The sequence below is a fragment of the Struthio camelus genome, chromosome 5 (assembly GCF_040807025.1).
Source record: "Struthio camelus isolate bStrCam1 chromosome 5, bStrCam1.hap1, whole genome shotgun sequence".
Classification (NCBI taxonomy): domain Eukaryota; kingdom Metazoa; phylum Chordata; class Aves; order Struthioniformes; family Struthionidae; genus Struthio; species Struthio camelus.
In genome coordinates, this window is record NC_090946.1 from 25,067,513 (window position 1) to 25,086,363 (window position 18,851).

The 18,851-nt window shown below is 42.4% G+C and overlaps 1 protein-coding gene across 5 annotated transcripts in view; it reads left to right on the forward strand.

Moving 5' to 3' along the window:
• Nucleotides 1–18,851, forward strand: part of MICAL2 (microtubule associated monooxygenase, calponin and LIM domain containing 2) — a 124,465-nt gene that overhangs the window by 87,014 nt on the left and 18,600 nt on the right. For all 5 annotated transcript variants that reach the window (XM_068945101.1, XM_068945100.1, XM_068945102.1 and 2 more), the window contains 5 exons: nt 548–740; nt 5,060–5,214; nt 7,523–7,597; nt 11,673–11,770; nt 13,528–14,896. In XM_068945101.1, coding sequence (XP_068801202.1) covers nt 548–740; nt 5,060–5,214; nt 7,523–7,597; nt 11,673–11,770; nt 13,528–14,896 — 1,890 coding nt within the window. The remainder of the gene's footprint in view (nt 1–547; nt 741–5,059; nt 5,215–7,522; nt 7,598–11,672; nt 11,771–13,527; nt 14,897–18,851) is intronic.

Genomic DNA, 18,851 nt, shown 5'->3' on the forward strand with positions numbered 1-18,851 from the left:
TCTATTTGCATCTGCATCACCTGCCACATGCAAGGGAATTTGAGCTTTATTCGTTGTTCCTCCTGCCTGAGTACAAAGTCAGGGATCATGTTGTTTAACTGTTGGGTTTTTAATTCTTTTCCCAGTTCAGGGCTTGTATTTTGCTGTAAACATGCAAAAATAGCCCAAGCTTGCAATAAAAGGCTGACGTTTTAGCCACCCAGACAAGCGTGGCTTATCTGCTCACTGCCACGTGCAGCTACAGCAAGGGCCTGAAGAGACTCCGCAAGCTGTTACTTGTGCAGCTTGCATGTGGCTCTTGGCACCCACTGCTGTTAGCCATCCTGCCTGGTGGCCGTCCAACCGAGCAAAGCCAAGAACGTGTCATTATAAAAGCTCAGGCTACCCTTAACGTTGCATTGGCCTCAGCAAGGAGCTCCAAGTGGTGTCCTAGAAATGCCAGCGGTGGCCAAGGACCCTGTGGGCACAGGCATGCTGCGTGTTTTCCACTGTCCCCATGGCTTGGGCTTGCCTTAATACCATATTATCACCTTTGTGCTCTTCCTAGGCTGGTGTCAGCAGGCGGCAGACGAGCCCACCTCCCCGAAGAAGGCAAAGAACGTCCCCACGCGCCGCCGTGCAGGTAGCTGGTTCGCGGCCCCCTGCCCCGGGTGGGCCCCTGTGAGGGTCATCCCCGAGGAAGAAATGGCTGAGCACAACCTTCTTGCTATTCGAGTCATGGTAACCAGCGATGCGAGCAGGTACTTTAACATACAGATAAGCGCGTTTCTTAAAAAAAAAAAAAAAAGGGGGGGGGGCACAAGATCAGCCTGGTTTTCTCTGGAATGTTAAGCAAAAATACTACAAAGTGTAATACAAAATACATGCACAACCAGGGGAAAAAAAGAAAAAACAAATCAGAAAAACAATTATTCTTTACTGTAGCCATAAATCCCACCAGACATATGACTCACTTTGCAGGAAATCTTCAAGCATTCACATCCCACACAGTGGCCTGAGTCAGAGAGAAAAACATTACCCTGAACAGCCCAAGTTCAGCTATTTGTTAAAAAAATAAAATAAAAGGCAGTGCAGAGATTAGAGCAGTGGTTTTGTTATGGCCAAAGGAGCATTCTGTGATGTGGCTGCCTCCTGCCTTGGGTATCAGTGTACAGCTCCACACCCCGGCTGTCTTTCTGGACGTTTCATGGCCTTCCCACTCCAAAGAAATTTGAAATCTTATGACCCTTGGAGAATTATTGAAGGAAGTCTGATTTCTGTGTACGAATTAGAATATATTAGCTCTCTGGGCAGGATTCTGTAGGAGTTCATTCATCTTATAATAAAGGTTAGATTGATATCTTCCAAATAATTCTCATTAAGGAGAACTGTTCTTAAAAAAAAACAAAAAAACCCCACACATCCAACTGTTGCAAACACAGGGCTATTTGTGAGGAAGCTCATTCAAATTCCTGAAGTACTTTGAACATCTATTCATCCTGTTGCATACAGCTTGTTGAGAGTAATGCTTTCAGAAAAGTAACTTTTTTGCTGTAGCCTGCAGTCATTTTAAATCACATTTGTGCTCCATCACATGTATCTGGAAGTTCAGCAAGGGAAAAACTAAATCTTTTCTGAGGCTTATCTGGCACAAGGAAAAGGAGAGCTCAATGAGAGGTTTTCTGCCTCTTTGGTGGCTCTTGCTGCAGAATAGAGGTTTTCCACAGAGTGTGTATTTGTAACCTGCGCTGATGTCCTGAGGCTCTTTGGGCCTCCCCAGTGGGCAGGCAACTTGCAGAGACCCGAGTTGATGAGTCTCTCTAATCTAGCAGATCAGCTCCTTTCTGTCCAGGCCATGAAGAGGTGTCTGGTTCATATCCAGCGAGCCGCCAAGCCAGGGCGATGTTACAGCTGTCATCGGGACACCTCGTGCCAGCTCTGCTGGTATCAGCCTCCCAGTATGATGTCGGCTTGGTGGTTGCTTGCCTGGCATGCCTTTCCAGTAAGCTAGCAATCCTGTAAAAAGTGGGGCAAATGCAATAGCAAGTGACTAACAACATTCCCAGGTCTGACTGGGGCGCACTTGGTGAGACGGGAAAAATGACCAGCTAGGTGAAACAGCTTTTTAGTTCAAGCTTGAGGTACTTGTGAATAGTGAGTACCTAGCAAGCCAAGATCAGAGGACAAGCCTCATACTATAGTACTTGCCAACCAAGGGAAATAAACGTTTTGTTCTTTAAAACAGAAATAGATCAATCAATATTAATGGTAGTTCTGTTTCGTTTGTGTGGAGCTCTGCCCAATCTCCATGTGATATCTCACAATCCACAAATGATCTCAACTATCAAAGACTTAAAAGACTGTATGTGTATATATATATTTTACAATTTATTTACTGAGTCCAAACTCTTTAAAATCAGACCAGGTGCTCAGGTTAAAAAAAAAAAAAAAAAAAAAAAAAAAGGATCTGCCACTGCTAATCTCCACCCTTCCTATAGTAGTGTTGAGGGTTACTTGAAACGGTGGATGTTGAAAGAGGGTTGCACTTTAGGCCTGATATCTCAGGGAGCACCAGCGCTCCAGGGATAGTTATTTCTTGCCCCTCTAGAGAGAGGCAGAAAAGTTCAGATATGTTATTCTCAAAACTTCCCCAAACACTGAACAACATAGTTTGAAGGACACCTAAAAGGCATGTGTTAGTGGTGAAATTTAAGGCTGTGCTGAATCAGTTCTGCTGAGAGACTGGATCTGAAGCTGTATTTTCTTCATTATTAATAGGGAATTTGCTAATTACCAGATCTCTGAGCGGTGCTGATTTGATCTGGATCAAGCATGGGTACAAGACTGGCGTTTATGCTGGCTTTATACTCTCTCAAGGCAAGATCTGACCTGGTCAGGGGTTACAGTGACACAGCCAGGCAGCACCTCATCTAGGTGCAAAATTAATTCATCAGAAACTTTTTTGCTAAACTGAACCAACTGGAGTGATCTTATTTCAGTCACTGCCGCATGGCTGTGATTTGCAGCCAAGGCCTCTGTTTGAGTACTTCCTCCTCCTGTCTCTGTAGGGTTGTATCTTATGGCTGTTATAATAAATCTTTACTTTCTACAAGGCAGTGTTATTTAAACATGAAAGAGCTTTCTCCTGTCACGCCAATAGGACTACTCACTGCATAAGCTTCTCTTTCTAAGGTAGAGCTATTAATCACCAAAATAAATCTATGGATTAGGTTAGCGTTATTTGCATTAAAAATAAGCTGAGTCAGATGACGGCATACTTATTTATGACAGTGCACACATAGTCACATTGGAAGGCCTGAAAATGCATGCTTCCCGCAGTCAGCTTTTGGAGATGAAAGAAATTCCATTATTATTGATGAAAAGACTATAATCACCTGAAAAGATAATTTTTCTGCCCAATGGCAAGATCACAGTGTATATGTCATTCAGATAGATTTTTGTCCAGCATATTTTTCATTATGCTTAAGGAAGGAAATTCCAAATTTTGTCTCTGTTCAGTTGGGTAGTTTGCTGTCCTTGCTGTCAAAAAGACTTTTTCAATGGCTTGCTGAAATTAGAAGAGCTTGTGTGTGTGTATTTTGTTTTTTCTTTTCTGATAGATATCACTTGCATGTTTGAAGACTGTTCATATAGCCTCTCTGTCTTCTCACCTCTAGACTAATATCTATAATTTTTCCAACTTTTTTTCCAAAGAGCTGTTTTCTAGGCCTCTGGTTATTCTCACTCTTCCCCTGCATGCTCTCTCCTTATCCTCGTCCCTCCTGATCTGCAGTGCCCAGTAATGGGTTCAGGAGTGTGTAGGGCCAAGCACAGCCACAAAATTACTTTATGTGCCTTTATGTGAATGAAAATGAGGCTGTTGGCTTTTAAATTTAGAAGTCACTGAAATAAGTATAGGTGGTTTCAGCTCAGTACCAAGCACAAGGTGATCTGTCATCTCAGGATCTGAAATGGGTGGTTCTGTGCAATTTCTTGTTTCTGAGATGGGTTCCCTCAAACTGCTGAGTGCAGTGAGAGCTTTGCATCCCAGCAGCATTTCCTGACCTGCCTCATCTCTATTTTCTGCCTGTGGTGCTGCACAGGCACCACCTCTCAGGAGCAGGGCCGTGTCTTCGCCTCTAGCAGCATGCCAGGCACTTGGCGGTCAGCCACTGTTGGCGGCGCAAAGAGAGTTAATCCCAGCTCCTGAATGGGCAATGAGACAAGATGCAATGATAACCATGCTTAATTTACATGTGAAGCCTGCTGGGGAATTGGGGTCAGATCCCCTCGTGGGTTAGGGCCAGCCCCTACTCGGTCGTGCCAGGCACGCTGGCATTGCTGCGTGGCCTCAGACCAGCCGTCCTGGGAAAAACTGTCTGGTGAGACAGCTGAGGCCTCCCAAATCTCCATGGACAAGCAGACATGCTGAAATGTTGCTTTTCTATTTTACACCATCTTTTAAGCTAAAATTTTCTGTGCAAAATGTCAGGCTAAAACTGGGGATGTGTTAGTGTAATTTGATACTCTTTGTTAGCATCTACTTTCATTTATCAATCACCCAATAGCCTGTCCTCCAGCTAGGTCCTTACTGCGTGCAGTTTTGTGTTCTAAATCTGTTAGCAGGAAAAAGGTGAAAAGTACAGAATATTGAATGTTGTGCCTTGCTTCTAGACTGATTACTGCTTTGAAAGTGTCTACATTTCCCTTTATTTATATTGATATAGTCGTGCAGGAAGATGAGCTTGTCCACATTGACAGGATACTATTGTAATTCAAACCAAGCCTCTCTTACTGGCAGTTTGATTTCAGGAACTGAATCAGGTTAACAGAAATCTCATGGGGATATAGATATCTCAGGTGTGTAACATCTGCAGCAATTTGCAGTCTTGTAACAAAATGAGAAACCAAAATGAGGACCTGGGGTCTGGCTGCAGAGCATCTATTTGCCTTGCACCCACCACTGCCAGGGCTGGTGCTGGTTATTGAATTAGAGCTGAGTGGATGCCTAGGTACTGTGCGTTTTCTGAAATGTCACACTTTGTCTGTTTGTCTCTCCCTGCTTTTTCTTCTTTTGCAGCTCTGAGCTGGAGCCCGATGTCAGTGGCGACTGGTCGAGCTCAGAGGTGGGCGAAGGGCCCACGGCCCCTGTGAGCCCCACGAGAAAGGGGGCCATGCTGGCTGGCAGCTCGGCTGCGGCAGAGGAAAGCCGGAAAACATCCAAAGTCACCGATGGTAAGCAATGTCCCGACCTGGGGTGCTCTGCCGACATAGCCCAAAGTCGGTGTTTCTGAGGGAGGTTTTAGAGCAGAGGCTGTTGCTGGCATTATCAGTAGCTGCTGCCTTCGCTCTCGGGGTTTTCTGCCCTCTCAGTGCTGCAGTGACTTGGACAGGCTCCTTTCTTTCTTCTTTGCTGATCGCTTGCATCCTAAGAACTTGAGCTTATTTAGGTCTGATTGTATTAAGACAGTCTTAAGAAATGTTTGTTTCCAAGCCCTACTGCGTGGTTTGTTTCTCAGAAATGTGCAGTCGCACGACCGCCAGACTGGTATCAGCTCCACACAGCTATATTGAAGCAGGCAGCATTTTAGTAGCACAAGGTTATCTGGAACAGTTCTGCCCCGTGCTTACCTTGTAGGGGTGTGAGGACTATTCTCCTGCTTATAAAACTTTTGGACGTTATTGTCAGCGTATGCAGTACGTGTGCTGTTGCCTAAGCAAGAGTAATTTTAGGAGAGCTCTGCTTAGTTAAATTTATATTCAGATCAATAGCTGCTTGAAATTTTCATAGCTGCTGAAAAACACAATAAGGAAAGGATATAACTAGTGGGGAGGCAGTGAGGGGTTTAGGAATAGTCTGCCTCCAGATAGAAACTCCCTTCTGGAGTTTGAGAAAGCCAGCACTGGAAGACATGCTACAAACAGAGCCAAAGAAGAGCGCTCGCAAGAAGCGAAGACTATCCTGTTTTACGACTACACAGTGATGTTTTGAAGCTATGGTTCATTTTATGTTTCAGAAAGCTCATTCAGAGCTTTGCCAGGCTCTGGCTCTGTTGTTTTTCCCCCATGTGAAATGCCCAATTCCTTTGATTTGTCCTCGCACAAACTGCCTTGGTCTGAGTTTTGGGTAATGCTGAGAAGTTGCTGAAAGGGCTATTGTACAGCACTGACTTGGTCTTCCCTCGTGCAAGCTGCCTTCTGCCAGGCTGGGCTTCTGTGATGGAAGAACTCCAGAAAAGCCACCAGCATTCATCTCTTCCCATTTCCCACCCACTGCCCCACATCTGTATATGCATTTTTAATCCAAACAGAAAAGAGGGGATTTCATACACTTGTTTAAATTGGCATTTGAATAAAGAGGCCTTGTTTAGTGCAAAAAGGGACAGCAACGGACCCCCACAAAGCATGCCCAGCAGCATGTGACCCCATGGGATGACTGAAGTGTTTTATTCTTTTTCTTTCATAGCTTCATATTATCCTCACCCCTAGCTGCTAAAGTCACCTTGCTCTCCACCATGCCAGTCAGGTTATCTGGATCCCTTCGTGAGCATCCTGTCTCTTAGCTCTGCATCCTCACACAGCTGTGTAATAACATCCCTAACTAGTTCTTTCCTCTCTGTCTGCCCACTCTCCTGTCTGTCTGTCTCCCTCCCTTTCTCCTCGTGCTGGCTCACCTGAGAAAAGAGGCAGTGTCCTTTGGGAGATAAGTGAGAAGAAACACATTAACTCTTTTTTGGGTATCTCTATTATAATATGCCTGCTTGAACGTTTATTTTTAGGGGCTGGATCATGGGAAGGATTGCTTCATTTTTAAAAGGGAGTGAGCAAAACCAAAAATAATGGAGTCTGCTTTCGTCCTTTTCACAGTGACGGTGCAGGCACATGAGAAAACACGACCACAATAGAAATGACCCAAACGGTACAAAGAGGCTCCTGTGACATAAGCGATTCAGTAGAAGTTATTTTTAAGTAGAGCATCAGACGAGATGATTTTCCTTGCCCTGACCTCAGGCTTTCATTCTCCAGGACTTTCTGAACTCTGTGACTGGCACTTGTTGATGAGTGTTGCCATCTCGTGGTTAAACAGCCATGGTTTTAAATGCACCTGTGTCAAGTGACGGTTGAAGGGGAATTCAAAATTTTGCATGGGGAAATAAATTAATGGAGCAAGTCCTGTTATCCTATTTTTTGATCTCGTAATAGAGGCTGTGGTGGTATATGACCCTTTAGGTAAATGAGAATTGGAGAATAAAGGCAAAAGTTTGATTTCATTTTAATAAATCTTTAGATCTGTGCCTTCTTAGGATTTCCTTTCCCAGGAGGTATCACAGACACAGGTGGCAGTCGAGCCAGGGTGGTCTGGTGCGCAGGGGTCAGCGCTGCACAAGCTGGCGCCTCCGTGGGCTGCTTGCTTTGGGCATGTTTCTTCAAATGCTGTTATGCAAAGACAAATCCCCTCTTTTTTTTTTTTTTTTTTTTGTTGTATGTGCTTGGTTAGTTTTGCTATATTAGCTGACAGTGTCTCTTTACTGTTTCTGTTCAGCACTACAGAGAGCCAACAGTTTTCATTCCTCTGCATTAAATAAGTATCAGAATTGGAGAAGAAAAATCCAAACGAGTGAGTAAAGCCTGAGAAGTAATTGTATCTTCTGTTTGTACCACGTCCTGTTTTCCTTTCTCTCAGATGCCTGTTTCCTCTCTTTCTTTCCAAGTTTTGTATAGTTGAGTCATTAGAAGAGGAAATGGAGATCTAAAATGCAACAAATATCTCTTTCTTCCATTTTCTTTTCCTGAAAAGAGCAAATTCCCTTCTTGCATGATTATCCCTTAGGTTATTACCTATTGTTACGCTGAATAAGGTCATCCATATGTCCATGTTTAATACTTACTATGTTTCCTGTTCTTTTGCTGTTGTAACACCCAGAGAACAAGCCATTAAGTAAATCCGTCAGTGACTCTATGACAAATTAACAACTCCCTACAATTTGATCTTTTGTATAGGGAAGGCACAAACTAATGGCAGCGCAAGTCTGTATTCACTTTTATGTGAGCCGCGCACAATTTGAACACGCCTGCCCCAAGCCAGTTTGAAGCTTAGAGAGGACACAAGGTGGAGAGGAGAAGCTGCAGGAGGGACCCAGGACTGCCGGGTGCTGAGCGTTTCTCTTATTCCTGGTCAAATGGGCAGAAAACCCATCAGGCTTCATTTAACTTCTTTTCTTCCCTTGTCACTGATTGCTTTTGATGAGGCTCAGCAATAGATCTGATATTTTGATTATAGTGTTAGAAATTTTCCTGGAGGTGCAGACTTGGTCTGTGCTGGCTCCACTTTGGGAAGGCAGTGTGGGCACCCGAGCCCCTCACAGGGGGGCTGCATCCCAGCCCTCTCCCTCTTAGGATCCAGCCGCTTGCTGTGAGCCTCACCAGCTGCTAATACTGTTTTTCACCAGCTCATTGCTTGGGATGGCTGTTAGTGTCTCTACAGGCAGGTTGGGCACACAGGGCTGCCCAGGCGCCCAGCCACCTGCAGTGCCAACGGCGGAGATGCCCTTAAAAAAGTCACTGTTGCATCTGCATCAGGCTCAGGACTGCCTCTGAGCACTGCAGACCATTTGGGGTTGGGTTTAAACATCATGCCATGGTTTCAGCAGAGGCTGGAAATTAAAATCTTGCCTTAATTGATCCAGGACTGAAAAAGAAAGGCAGACTATGAGAGAGGAAAGAAAAGAAGATTGGGGTAACTCTTAATTTCAAGTAATTTTCAGCTCGTTCTCAGCAAGTATATTACTTAATTAAATGTTTGCCAATTAATTTTGCCTTCATTTTAGTAAAATCTTTCGTGTGCTCCCAGCGGTCTCTAGAGGGAGCTAAAGGTCTTTGAGAAAGAAGTTGTAGACTACAAGAATTCATCAAAGCCTCAAGTATGCTGTTAAAATAAGGTGTAAAGTACTTTCAGCGTTTGCTGGGAGCAGGATAAGGGCATTTTTTGCTCTCTGGGAGGAGCTCTGTAAGGCTTTGTTTCTATATATAATCCACTTAATATTTGGTTACAAGAATTCATATGATCATCAGTCACACTGAAGAAAAATCTGTCTCCTTTTCAGACTTATTTCCCTAAACATGCATGTTTCATAAATAGCACAAGATACAGAGCCAGGAAATCAGTATCATTTCTGTACTAACTGAAAGAATGAAAGATATTACTTTCCACAACCTTTAATCCCCTGTCTCTCAGCCATAGAGAATTCTGCACTTTTCAATTGTTAATTGTTGGTCATCACAAATAGCTTTTGTGCCAGGAAGATTTTGATAATGCCCTAAGGAATTAAAAAAAAAAAAAAATCATGTTTTGAGTGTGTGAAGCTGCAAATACAGGTTCAGAGTCTTGATGGGAATAAATCAGTGCATCTCTCTGAAAGACAGCAAACTGTGACTTTACGCTAACTGATGTTGTATGTGTAAGCCCACACATCCCGGAGAGCTTTAGTAGGAAACAGTTTTTCCCCATTGGCCTAGGCAATTCTCCTATAGGCTCCTGAGATGTGGAATTTAAGCCTTTACCGGCATTATGATTGTCACTGCTGAAGCGGCTAGATTTCCCTTCAGCGTGCTAAGCAGTGGTATTTGTCCATGCTAGGAGGCAAAGGGCTTTAGAGGACTGGATGAAGACCACCTGGTTCATTTACACAGATAATATATATATATATATATATATATTTTTTTTTTTTTTTACCCCAAATTCCGAATTCTCTTATTTTCCTGTGGCTCAGTTCACTATAAGGAAATTTAAATTGCACAGAGGAAAAAAACAATTTTCTCTGTTACGTGTAGGAATAGAAAGGCCTCACCTGGATGCTACTTCTCTCCCTGGTTTCACTAATGGTGCACAGGAGAGGTTTCACTTGCAGAGCCAAGAACGGGGCCCTGGACAGGACAGTTTCAGGAACCACAGGAGGATTTTTATCCACAAGGAACAGAGTTACACACTGCAGATGAATCACAACAGAAGACAAATTACAAAGTATTTATTATTTGAATTACAGAATCACAGAATCATTTAGGTTGGATGGGACCTCTGGAGATCATCTAGTCCAACCTCCCTGCTCAAGCAGGGTCCTCTAGAGCATATTGCCCAGGATCACATCCAGACGGGTTTTGAATATCTCCAGCAAAGGAGACTCCACAATTACAGCAAACCTTAGAAACTTCTACAGGGTCAAAGCCCCCCAGTGTTAGTGGGGTGCTCCATGTGTCAGGGAGGAAGATCACAGTGCTGCAGGCCACTTTGGAAATGTCACAAGGGGGAAAGGAAGCACTGGAGCGAGGGGTTGCTTTCACATTAGGGAATGAGAATTGAGGTATAGATAGACCATGAAAATAAAGATGGAGTATCTCAGATTTGATCCTATTTTCTTAGAGGACCATTACAGGACTTTCTCAATGTGATATCTGAAATTATTTGAAGGGTTTTTTTTTGTTGTTGTTGCAAATTTATTGCTAAAATATTTAGAAAGCAAGAACAGGAGCAGATTAGAATTGTGGTATCCCTCTTAGCTGGGTAACAAAAATTTAATGTGTCTTTGTTCAACCTCTTTTTGCCGGTGTCTGCTGGCACTGGTCTCTTGATGAATTCCAGCTCATCACATTCCTCAGTTCTTGACTTAAGATAACAAATTTCATCAAGATTGGAAGCAAACAGGTGAAATACTGAGGTGAAAGGAAACATGGCCTCTTTTCCTTCCCTTTTCCGAAGCCCACATGAAAGAACTGTAGGTCATTTTCCTGGTTTGCAGCACCCCCATGTACTCTATGTCTCTGATGTGTGGCTTTTGCCCTTACATGGCTTTTAATCTCCATGTAGAAGAACCGGAGTTTGCATTGTGAATCTTTTGGGGTTTTAGAATTAATAATTGTGTTTCAGACTTAATAATTCAGCTATAAATATACTTTCCATGTTAAAGCTTGGCATGGTAATATCTTGGCCCATATTTTTGCTTTGTTCAAAGAATATTTATTATGCGAGATGCACATGTACACAAATATTAGCAAGCTCTGCTGACTCTGTTCAGGTGCAAGTTACCTACCTACTCTGTCTTACAGCAAGTCCAAGTTTGTCTGTGCCAGTTTTAATTCAAGACCTTTAGCAATTAATTAACTTGCCTGAGTGTAGAAGAGCCCTCATCCTGCTATCCATTAGCCTGGCTTATAACAGAGGCTGTAAGATTATTTCTGGCCTTTACTGCCCATAGACAGTTATTTCTCACTTCTTTCTCATTCTGGTGGGCAATGTTTGGATGAATTGTCTGTGTTTTTTTTTTTTTTTTTTCATTTTTCAGAAGTAACCAAAGCTTCAAAAGTACCTGGTTATTTTGACTGCCTGTGTGTTTAAGGTGCTTTCAGAGATTAAGAGGGCTGCATATTCAGATAGCTTCCTGAAACTCTAAAGCTGCTTCACTTCATTCAGCCAAAAAAAGCAAGCAATTCAGGCCCTCCTCTGGAAATGTCAACATGTGTCTTGTCTAGTGTGCACGTATATGAGTGAGGATATAAACTCCATTATTCTAGTTCAGCTTTTCAGGGTAAAGCTGTAGCCAGATGACTCTTTAATTTTTTGCTTTCATTCGTTAACTGCAAACTTTACTTAAGGCAAAAATAATATGAATGTAATGGTGAAATTTGTCTGTCTTTGGCAGATTTTCCTCTACTGTCTAGCAAGAAAACTGGGCTGCATTTGAAGGAGAGCTTGGCCAGCTGTGAAAGTGCTCTCAGAGATGATCACTCCCAAACACAGGTATGAAAGAAAACTGTGTAGAGCCAAACAAATGTAACAGTTATTGGTACCTGCCTGCTCTCAGCAGGTCATCTGAGCATCCTCCACTCTTTCAAGTAGCTTTGGTCCTCACGGTAGTCCACTCCCGTGGGCCTTGGGGGAGTGATTCTGCGAGCCAAGGTAAGTCAAGAGCCGTGCAGTGCTGGCCGTAGGAAATGTGGGCACAGGGCACTGGGGGGGTTTTAGGCTATTGTGGCACATAGACATTAGTGTGCATGTGTCTGATGTTCAGGATTTGCTTCCAGAGGGCAGAGGACTTATTTTCCTGTATAATTTGCAGCAGGCCCTTGACTCCAAATCTCCCACAGCTCAGGAGCACCTTCAGCTTCCTTCAGGATCTTGGCTTGCCTTTGTATTTTCTGTGGGGTTTTTTTTGTTTGTCTGTTTGTTTGTTTTTAATATGAGGAAGGGCGGGCCTGCTGTAAGTGCTGCACCGCAGGCAGGAGTCATGAGTGATAGTCCTGACTGAGGAGAGGTCAGGCAGAGCAGGGACCAGCCCAAGTCCTCGGCTGTTGTCCTCGCCCTCAGGTTAAACATGATGAAAATTGCTTGACCTCAGGGTCTGCATTATAAAAAATGAAGTTTTGCACGTCTATGGTGCCGGTTCAAAATCCGGTCCAGGACAATGGGGCCAGGAAGCTGCAGTCCCATGAGAGCAGAGCAGTACAATACTGCATGCTTGTGCTGCGCAGGAGGGAAGAAAACTCTGCATGTTGCAGCTTCCACTCTACAAGCAGCACCTAATAGCCTTTTTCTTAGTCTAAAGAGAGAGGATTAAGAGAGTGTGTGTTTGTTTATTTGTGTTTTTCATGTTTTTATCTGAGATCCTGGCCAATATTAAAATTTTAGTCATCAAATACAACTGTGAAACAGGGAGTAATTGTTATTGCTTTACTTCCTATGCATCTAAGATATGAAAAGACAGACAGATTAATGGCTTTACTCATGTGCATTTGGGATTCTGGACCTAAGTGGAAACAAGAATTAAATCTTAGAACTATCCATGATCACATAGCATTGAGAATGAAATTCCTCACTGTTAAGAAAGAAAAAAACCCTCTAGCTTTTGGTCTGCTGACTAGATAATTTATCCTTGATACTGTCTTCAGTCACTGAAGATTCCAGTGGCTAAAAGAATGAATTTAAATCTTCACCAAAAAAAAAAAAAAATTATAAAGCCTAACTGAATTATTTAAAACTACCACCTTGCATTTTACTCATTTCTGGGTCACTTTGGTCATTCCTACCTGCGCTATGTATACATGCAATACTATGAAAACAGTTGGAGATGATGGATTATGGTCTCTTGTGCTTGCTGTAAACTCTAACATGATGCAACTGAAGTGCACACAGGAGAAGAGAGTAGATCTGCTTTTGTTTATTTTCCTGTAGCTAAGACTGTTTCTTTCCAAGGAAAAATACTAAAGACAATTCATAACGATATGGCATACTCTTAGCATGAATTACGTTTTTTAGACTGCTAAAATTTCCAGTAGCATTAAATCTCCACTCCTACAGAAATATTAGCTCTTTAGGGAGAAAATCTTTCCTTCTTCTTACATTATCATTTACTTATTTGTGTGTGTATGTATATATAAAATATTGTGTATGTCAGTGTTATGTTGAGATTGAAATTAAGATTAAAACATTGTATGAAATGAAAGATATAGTGAACTGTATTTTCTACCACTAACATCACTTTTCCATACACTTGACAGTTGGCTTCTTACAAGAAAACACTGGAAGTTACAAGAGGGCATTTCAAGCCCTACAGCCCAGTATTTCAAAGAAAAGAAAAAGCCAAAGAGATGCCTGAAGATATTCATCTCTATGTGCCTCATTGTCCATTTCAGGGAAGTGCGAGATGTTCTTCACTGACACCTCCTGGGAATGAGACACTGGCTGCTGATTTTTCTGAGCCTGAAGATATAGATGGTGATGCTGGGAAACACACAGCCCAGGACTGGAATGAAAAAACCCAGGAATATACCTCTGAACCAGAAGATTTTAATAGGAAAGCAAAAGTGCTGTCATTTGCAGATTTGGAAGAAAAAAATGAGAAAAGTACAAGGCACCCAAAAGAAAAGCTTGAGCAAGAATTAAAGGATGCAAAAAGGAGGATAACTAGGAGGTTGACACTTTGCGCAGAACAGCAACCCATGTTACATGATTCAAACGGGGCAGACTTGGGTGGAGCCAGTCTAGGGTATCAACACAGAAGAGCGATGGGGATTTCAGAGGAGAAGGATGCTGCCAGGAGAAAAGATGTGTTCAAACCATCTGGTTGTCCTGTGCCTCTTTCACTTGCAAATGGTGCTCTGCCAGCTTTGCCAGGTGACACGAAAGGTGCTCGGGGGAGCCTGGATGCAGCTGCCAAAGAACACGTGGCCTGCCAGCCTAGATCACCACTGAGACTGATTGCCAACGCCATAAGGAGGTCCATTCTGGAGCCCCTAACCTCTCCCCCAGAAGGGCTAAAGCAGAACTCAGGCAGCAAAGCCAAAGCCTCGCCAGAACAAGCTTTCTTCACCTTCCCTAATACTCTTGGCTGTTCCCTAACCCAGAGGAACAATAATAGAGATAATAACATGCAGCTGCAGGAGCTTAAAGTAGGGGAGCAGGCAGGAAAATATTTAGGACATGGGAACCCAAATCCATTTCGTTCTTCTGTTGTCTCTAAAGAGATATCTCCAAGGGATTACACCGAGGAGGCAACCTTTCCAGTCTACAGCCCTCACACCATGCCTTCCATGATGGCGAGTAAACCTCAGAAATCACCTTGCGCTGCTAGGATGGAGGATGTCCCAGGACTTCTGGAAAAGTTTACCTTTCAAGAGACTCCTCCAAGGGCTCCTGTGGATGACCTCTTTGTTTATAATGAAAAATACCTCCTTGTTTCAGCCCCAGAACCCAATAACACCACCTCCAAAGACAACCTGGATGCTTCTGCACAGAAGAATACTCTTGGGACGTTCTTTGAAAGATTGAGAAGTAAAGTCAATGAAAGAGAAGGGAATTCCTTCATGCCATCTATGCCTTTCACTAAGGACCTTTCTCCAGAGGACAGACTAAATTATCCTTCCACAGGTGAGGACCTGAGTAGGATTATCTATTTCTGGTAATAGCACTTAATATTTAAAGGACGTGTGTGTTATCATTCAAATCCATTTCTACTGAACAGGAATCGTTGCTGCTGTGACATTGAGTGTATTGTGAAAGGGGGAGTAAAGCGGGCAAGCGGAAGGACTAGCACTGAAAACTATAGCGTGAAGTATATTAACTGTAAGTTAGCCAGCTCAGGTTGTGGAGCAATATAGCTACAATAACAAAGGGCTTTGCTCTGTGCGTCTGCTTTCTCAGCAGGTGTCTCTTCAGGTCTGTATGCGCTCTTAGGGATCATACTGCAGATATACTTGTGGAAGCTTTGTGGTGTCATTAATATCCTCTTGTTCTTTTATTCTGAGAGGAGAAAGTACCTTATTGACCTACTCTGACCTATTCGTGAGTCTGTTACTTTGGACAATGATTAAAAGGCATCAATTTTCATGTTTGTTTGCAAAAGCAAGATTAATATTAAAATTGCAAATGAGGCTAAGAAATACTGATGTCAGATAAAGAGCAATCTGAGTCATCTGAGCGTAGGCTTGGAAAGAATTAAGTGCAGCAAAGTTTCAGGTAGAAAATAAGAGCTATGAGAGTTGCGCACACCTGTCCTTCTGCCTAACCCATCTTTCCATCACCCCCGCTATACAAAGTCACAGTTATTTAACTCAGTAAGCTACTGAATTTTATTGACGTACCCATTTGTGGCTTACCTTATTAAATTGTAACCCAAACTACATCATTAAAATAATAATCTGTATGTAAAATAATGCATGTACAAAGAACAGAGAGTATGTGAAGCCACAGAGATGTTTCCATTTAGCTGCCAGCTCCTCTTTGTGTATCCTTTCTGCTTAACTACTACTACATACAGTGAGGAAGATATCCTCACTGTACATGAGAGACTGGATCTGAAGCTCATTGAAATCAATATCATAGCTCCCACTCATTTTTGAATCAGACTTCTGGAGCATCCTTTATCTAACTCCTCAGAAAACGAGGAATCCCCATTGATCTAGAGGACACTAAGGACTGCACTGAACTGAAAGACAGTTGCTAGTGTTCACACTTCTCACAGTATGGACTCAAGACAGGATGCTTTTTTTTTTGACTCTACCGATTCATCACCCATCAACTAAGCAAAGATGACTTGCTTTTAACTAAAGGTATTACATCATATGATATGTTGTATTCCTAGCAAAATGGAAAATGTTTTTGTTTTGAGTACTGCTATGCTTTACTTATATTTAAAAGTTTATGAAAAACAGGGTAACATAATAATATATTGCATTCCTCTGCTGTGCAAGGATTTTTTTTTTTTTTAAAGACTTCCAACACCTTGCAGAAATCAATTTAGTGGCAATCTTTCCTCATCTTCCTTCTGACTCCAGTAGAGTTTTTCTGTCCTGTTTGGGGCCGGACCCTCTTATTCTGTGCAGGGATGGTTGGTCTTATGTTACCCAGGTGATTCTTCCCTCAGTAGGCAGTTGGCTTGTGAAGCTAAAGAGTGATGTGAGTGATAAACATGGGGTTATGTGTAATCCGGATGAGACTGGGCAAGTTCATGAAAGAGAAATCCACTGAGGATTAGATAAATGCTTAGATTAGAAACCACATGCAATTCAGAAAGTTCCTGAGTTGAAAATGCTTGGAAGCTGGGAGAATATTAAGGGGAGGAATCACCTGTGATGGCCCAGTGCAAATAATGCCCCCTTAGACACCCGCTGCTGGAGGCAGAACGTGAGGCTAGAGGGACCTTCAGTCTGACCCTGCACGACTACTTTTATGTTCTGTTGCTTGTCTTTCCCTACACTTTGTTTCAGTTGCTTCATCTCCAGATACGCATCCTTTCCATCAGCCTTTCCTATGTCGATGGCTTCTGCACTTCAGACCCATTGTCCAAACCAAAGCTGTGTTCTGTCCTCCTGCCGTCTTCTGCTAAGTGATCAGCCATCAGCTAAAGCTCAGCGTGCTGAAACAGAGGTCCTAATTACTCACAGCCGATCGCCCGTCACTCACTTTACCTTAAGTTCCACCCTCAGAATCGATCAACCTAGGTCCGTATATCCAGGCCTGGTCTAAAGACTTTCTGGCTAACACTGTGCTCTGTTTTAAGAGCACTGTTCCTCAGAGACACTTGGAAATTTGGGGCTGTGTCTGCCAAGACTACCTGCATGGGACCTAGGACAATCCTCACTGAAATAATGGGACTTCATGCACTGATTTCAGTAAGCCTTTTGTGTTTTAAAACAGAACAAAACAAAAACAAAACAAAACTCGTAACTATGTTTGCCTGTAGAATATAAACATGCCACCAAATAGCCACACTTAGTTTTCTAGGTGCAATTCAAGTTTTTTGATTTGCTGCACAAGTATCTTTGAGGTTTTTGCTCTTAGATTCTTTCCTTTAGGACTCCGGTCTGCACTTTAAAAACATATATAAAAACATATATATATACACACATATATATGTTTGATAATCACATGGCTAACTGACCTATCTTGAGCCAACTTGCTTTTTTGAAATCAAAAAATATGCTGAAGCAAAGTGTTGTGTTAGTCACAAGGTCATTTTTAGGTGCTAAAAATTATTAATACCACAGGGGAAAAAAAAAAGAAAAAGAAAAGAGAACTAACCAACTTGTATGAGAAAGCTGTGGTCAGCTGAGTGTTTCTTTTCTTGTACTGATGTGTATATGTGGTAACCAGTTGTTGGGTATGTTTTTAATGAGACACAAACGTAGATCCAGGATTTAGTTTACTTTAACTTACAGACAGACCTACTAAAGATCTGCCCAAGAAGGTAATTGTTTATTGGTAGGTTCTGGTGACTCATGTTTGCTTCTTGGTAGTCATGAAGAACTAGAAGAAATATTTGTGTCACTGACAGAGCAGGAAAAGCATGAAAACAGTCTTAGAAAAATCACTTAGATTGGATGAGAGTTATTATAATATAATACTTAAATTCGCTATTTGTGTAGCAGCAGAAGATGTTACAATTCATAGTGCTTCTCAGGCTCAGTGCTTCTCAGTGTCGGGCAGTAGGTTCAAGGCCTTTTGAGACAAGTGGGAGTTAGGACTATGTTTTGTTTACATGGCTAATTTAATTAAGCAGAACTACCAGTTCAGCTGATAAGAAACTAAGATATGTTATGAACCCAGTTTGTTGAATTTACCCAGTTTCAAATTAAAAAGGGATTACTTGCTGACATTTTAGATTCAAACCTGGCTCCCATTACCTCATCTTTGCACCGTTGGAAGTCTTTGTGTTTGCAGTATTCTTGCCTGCTGGGACACAGTTACCCCAGTGATTTTTTTTTTTATTTTAGAACAGGACTGAGACTTGGGAAGATAAAGTTACATACCTAAGACCACGTAAGATATCTCTGCAGAAGCAGACATATGAAGCCGAACAGCTAAGCCCGTTCTTGGTTTCTGCTGGCTGTTCTTCTCATCTCCTACCCAGTTTAAACTCCTTTCTGGTTTCGTGACACCAGCACCAGCACAGTAGAACAGCGCCCTGAGAAATAGGTGTAGTTTTGCCTCTCTCTTTTGTGAAACGCTGAAGTGTCCGTAATTAGCTTCAACAACCTTAAAACATTTGCAGTCTTGGGCACTTACAGAAGAAGCTGAGAAATTAGTGTATAACACACTACTACTAGAGTGCTTACTCTCTGTTCCAGCAGTTTCTGTGTGTTCAGACTGCAGCCGTTGCTGTGACATAACCTACTCCAGGAGACATAGGGGAACTGTGATCTATATTGTTATGGCAGTGGTGTTTTTCCATATACATCTTGAGAACAATTGGTTGTGCTCCCCCATCTAATGGAAGTTACTACCTTTTAAATCTGTTTGTATGACACCACCTTATTTGTTCAGAGGATCTCAAATTTCTTAGGAAAAGCAGTACCTTAGACCTATATATTAAGGGGGGGGATTC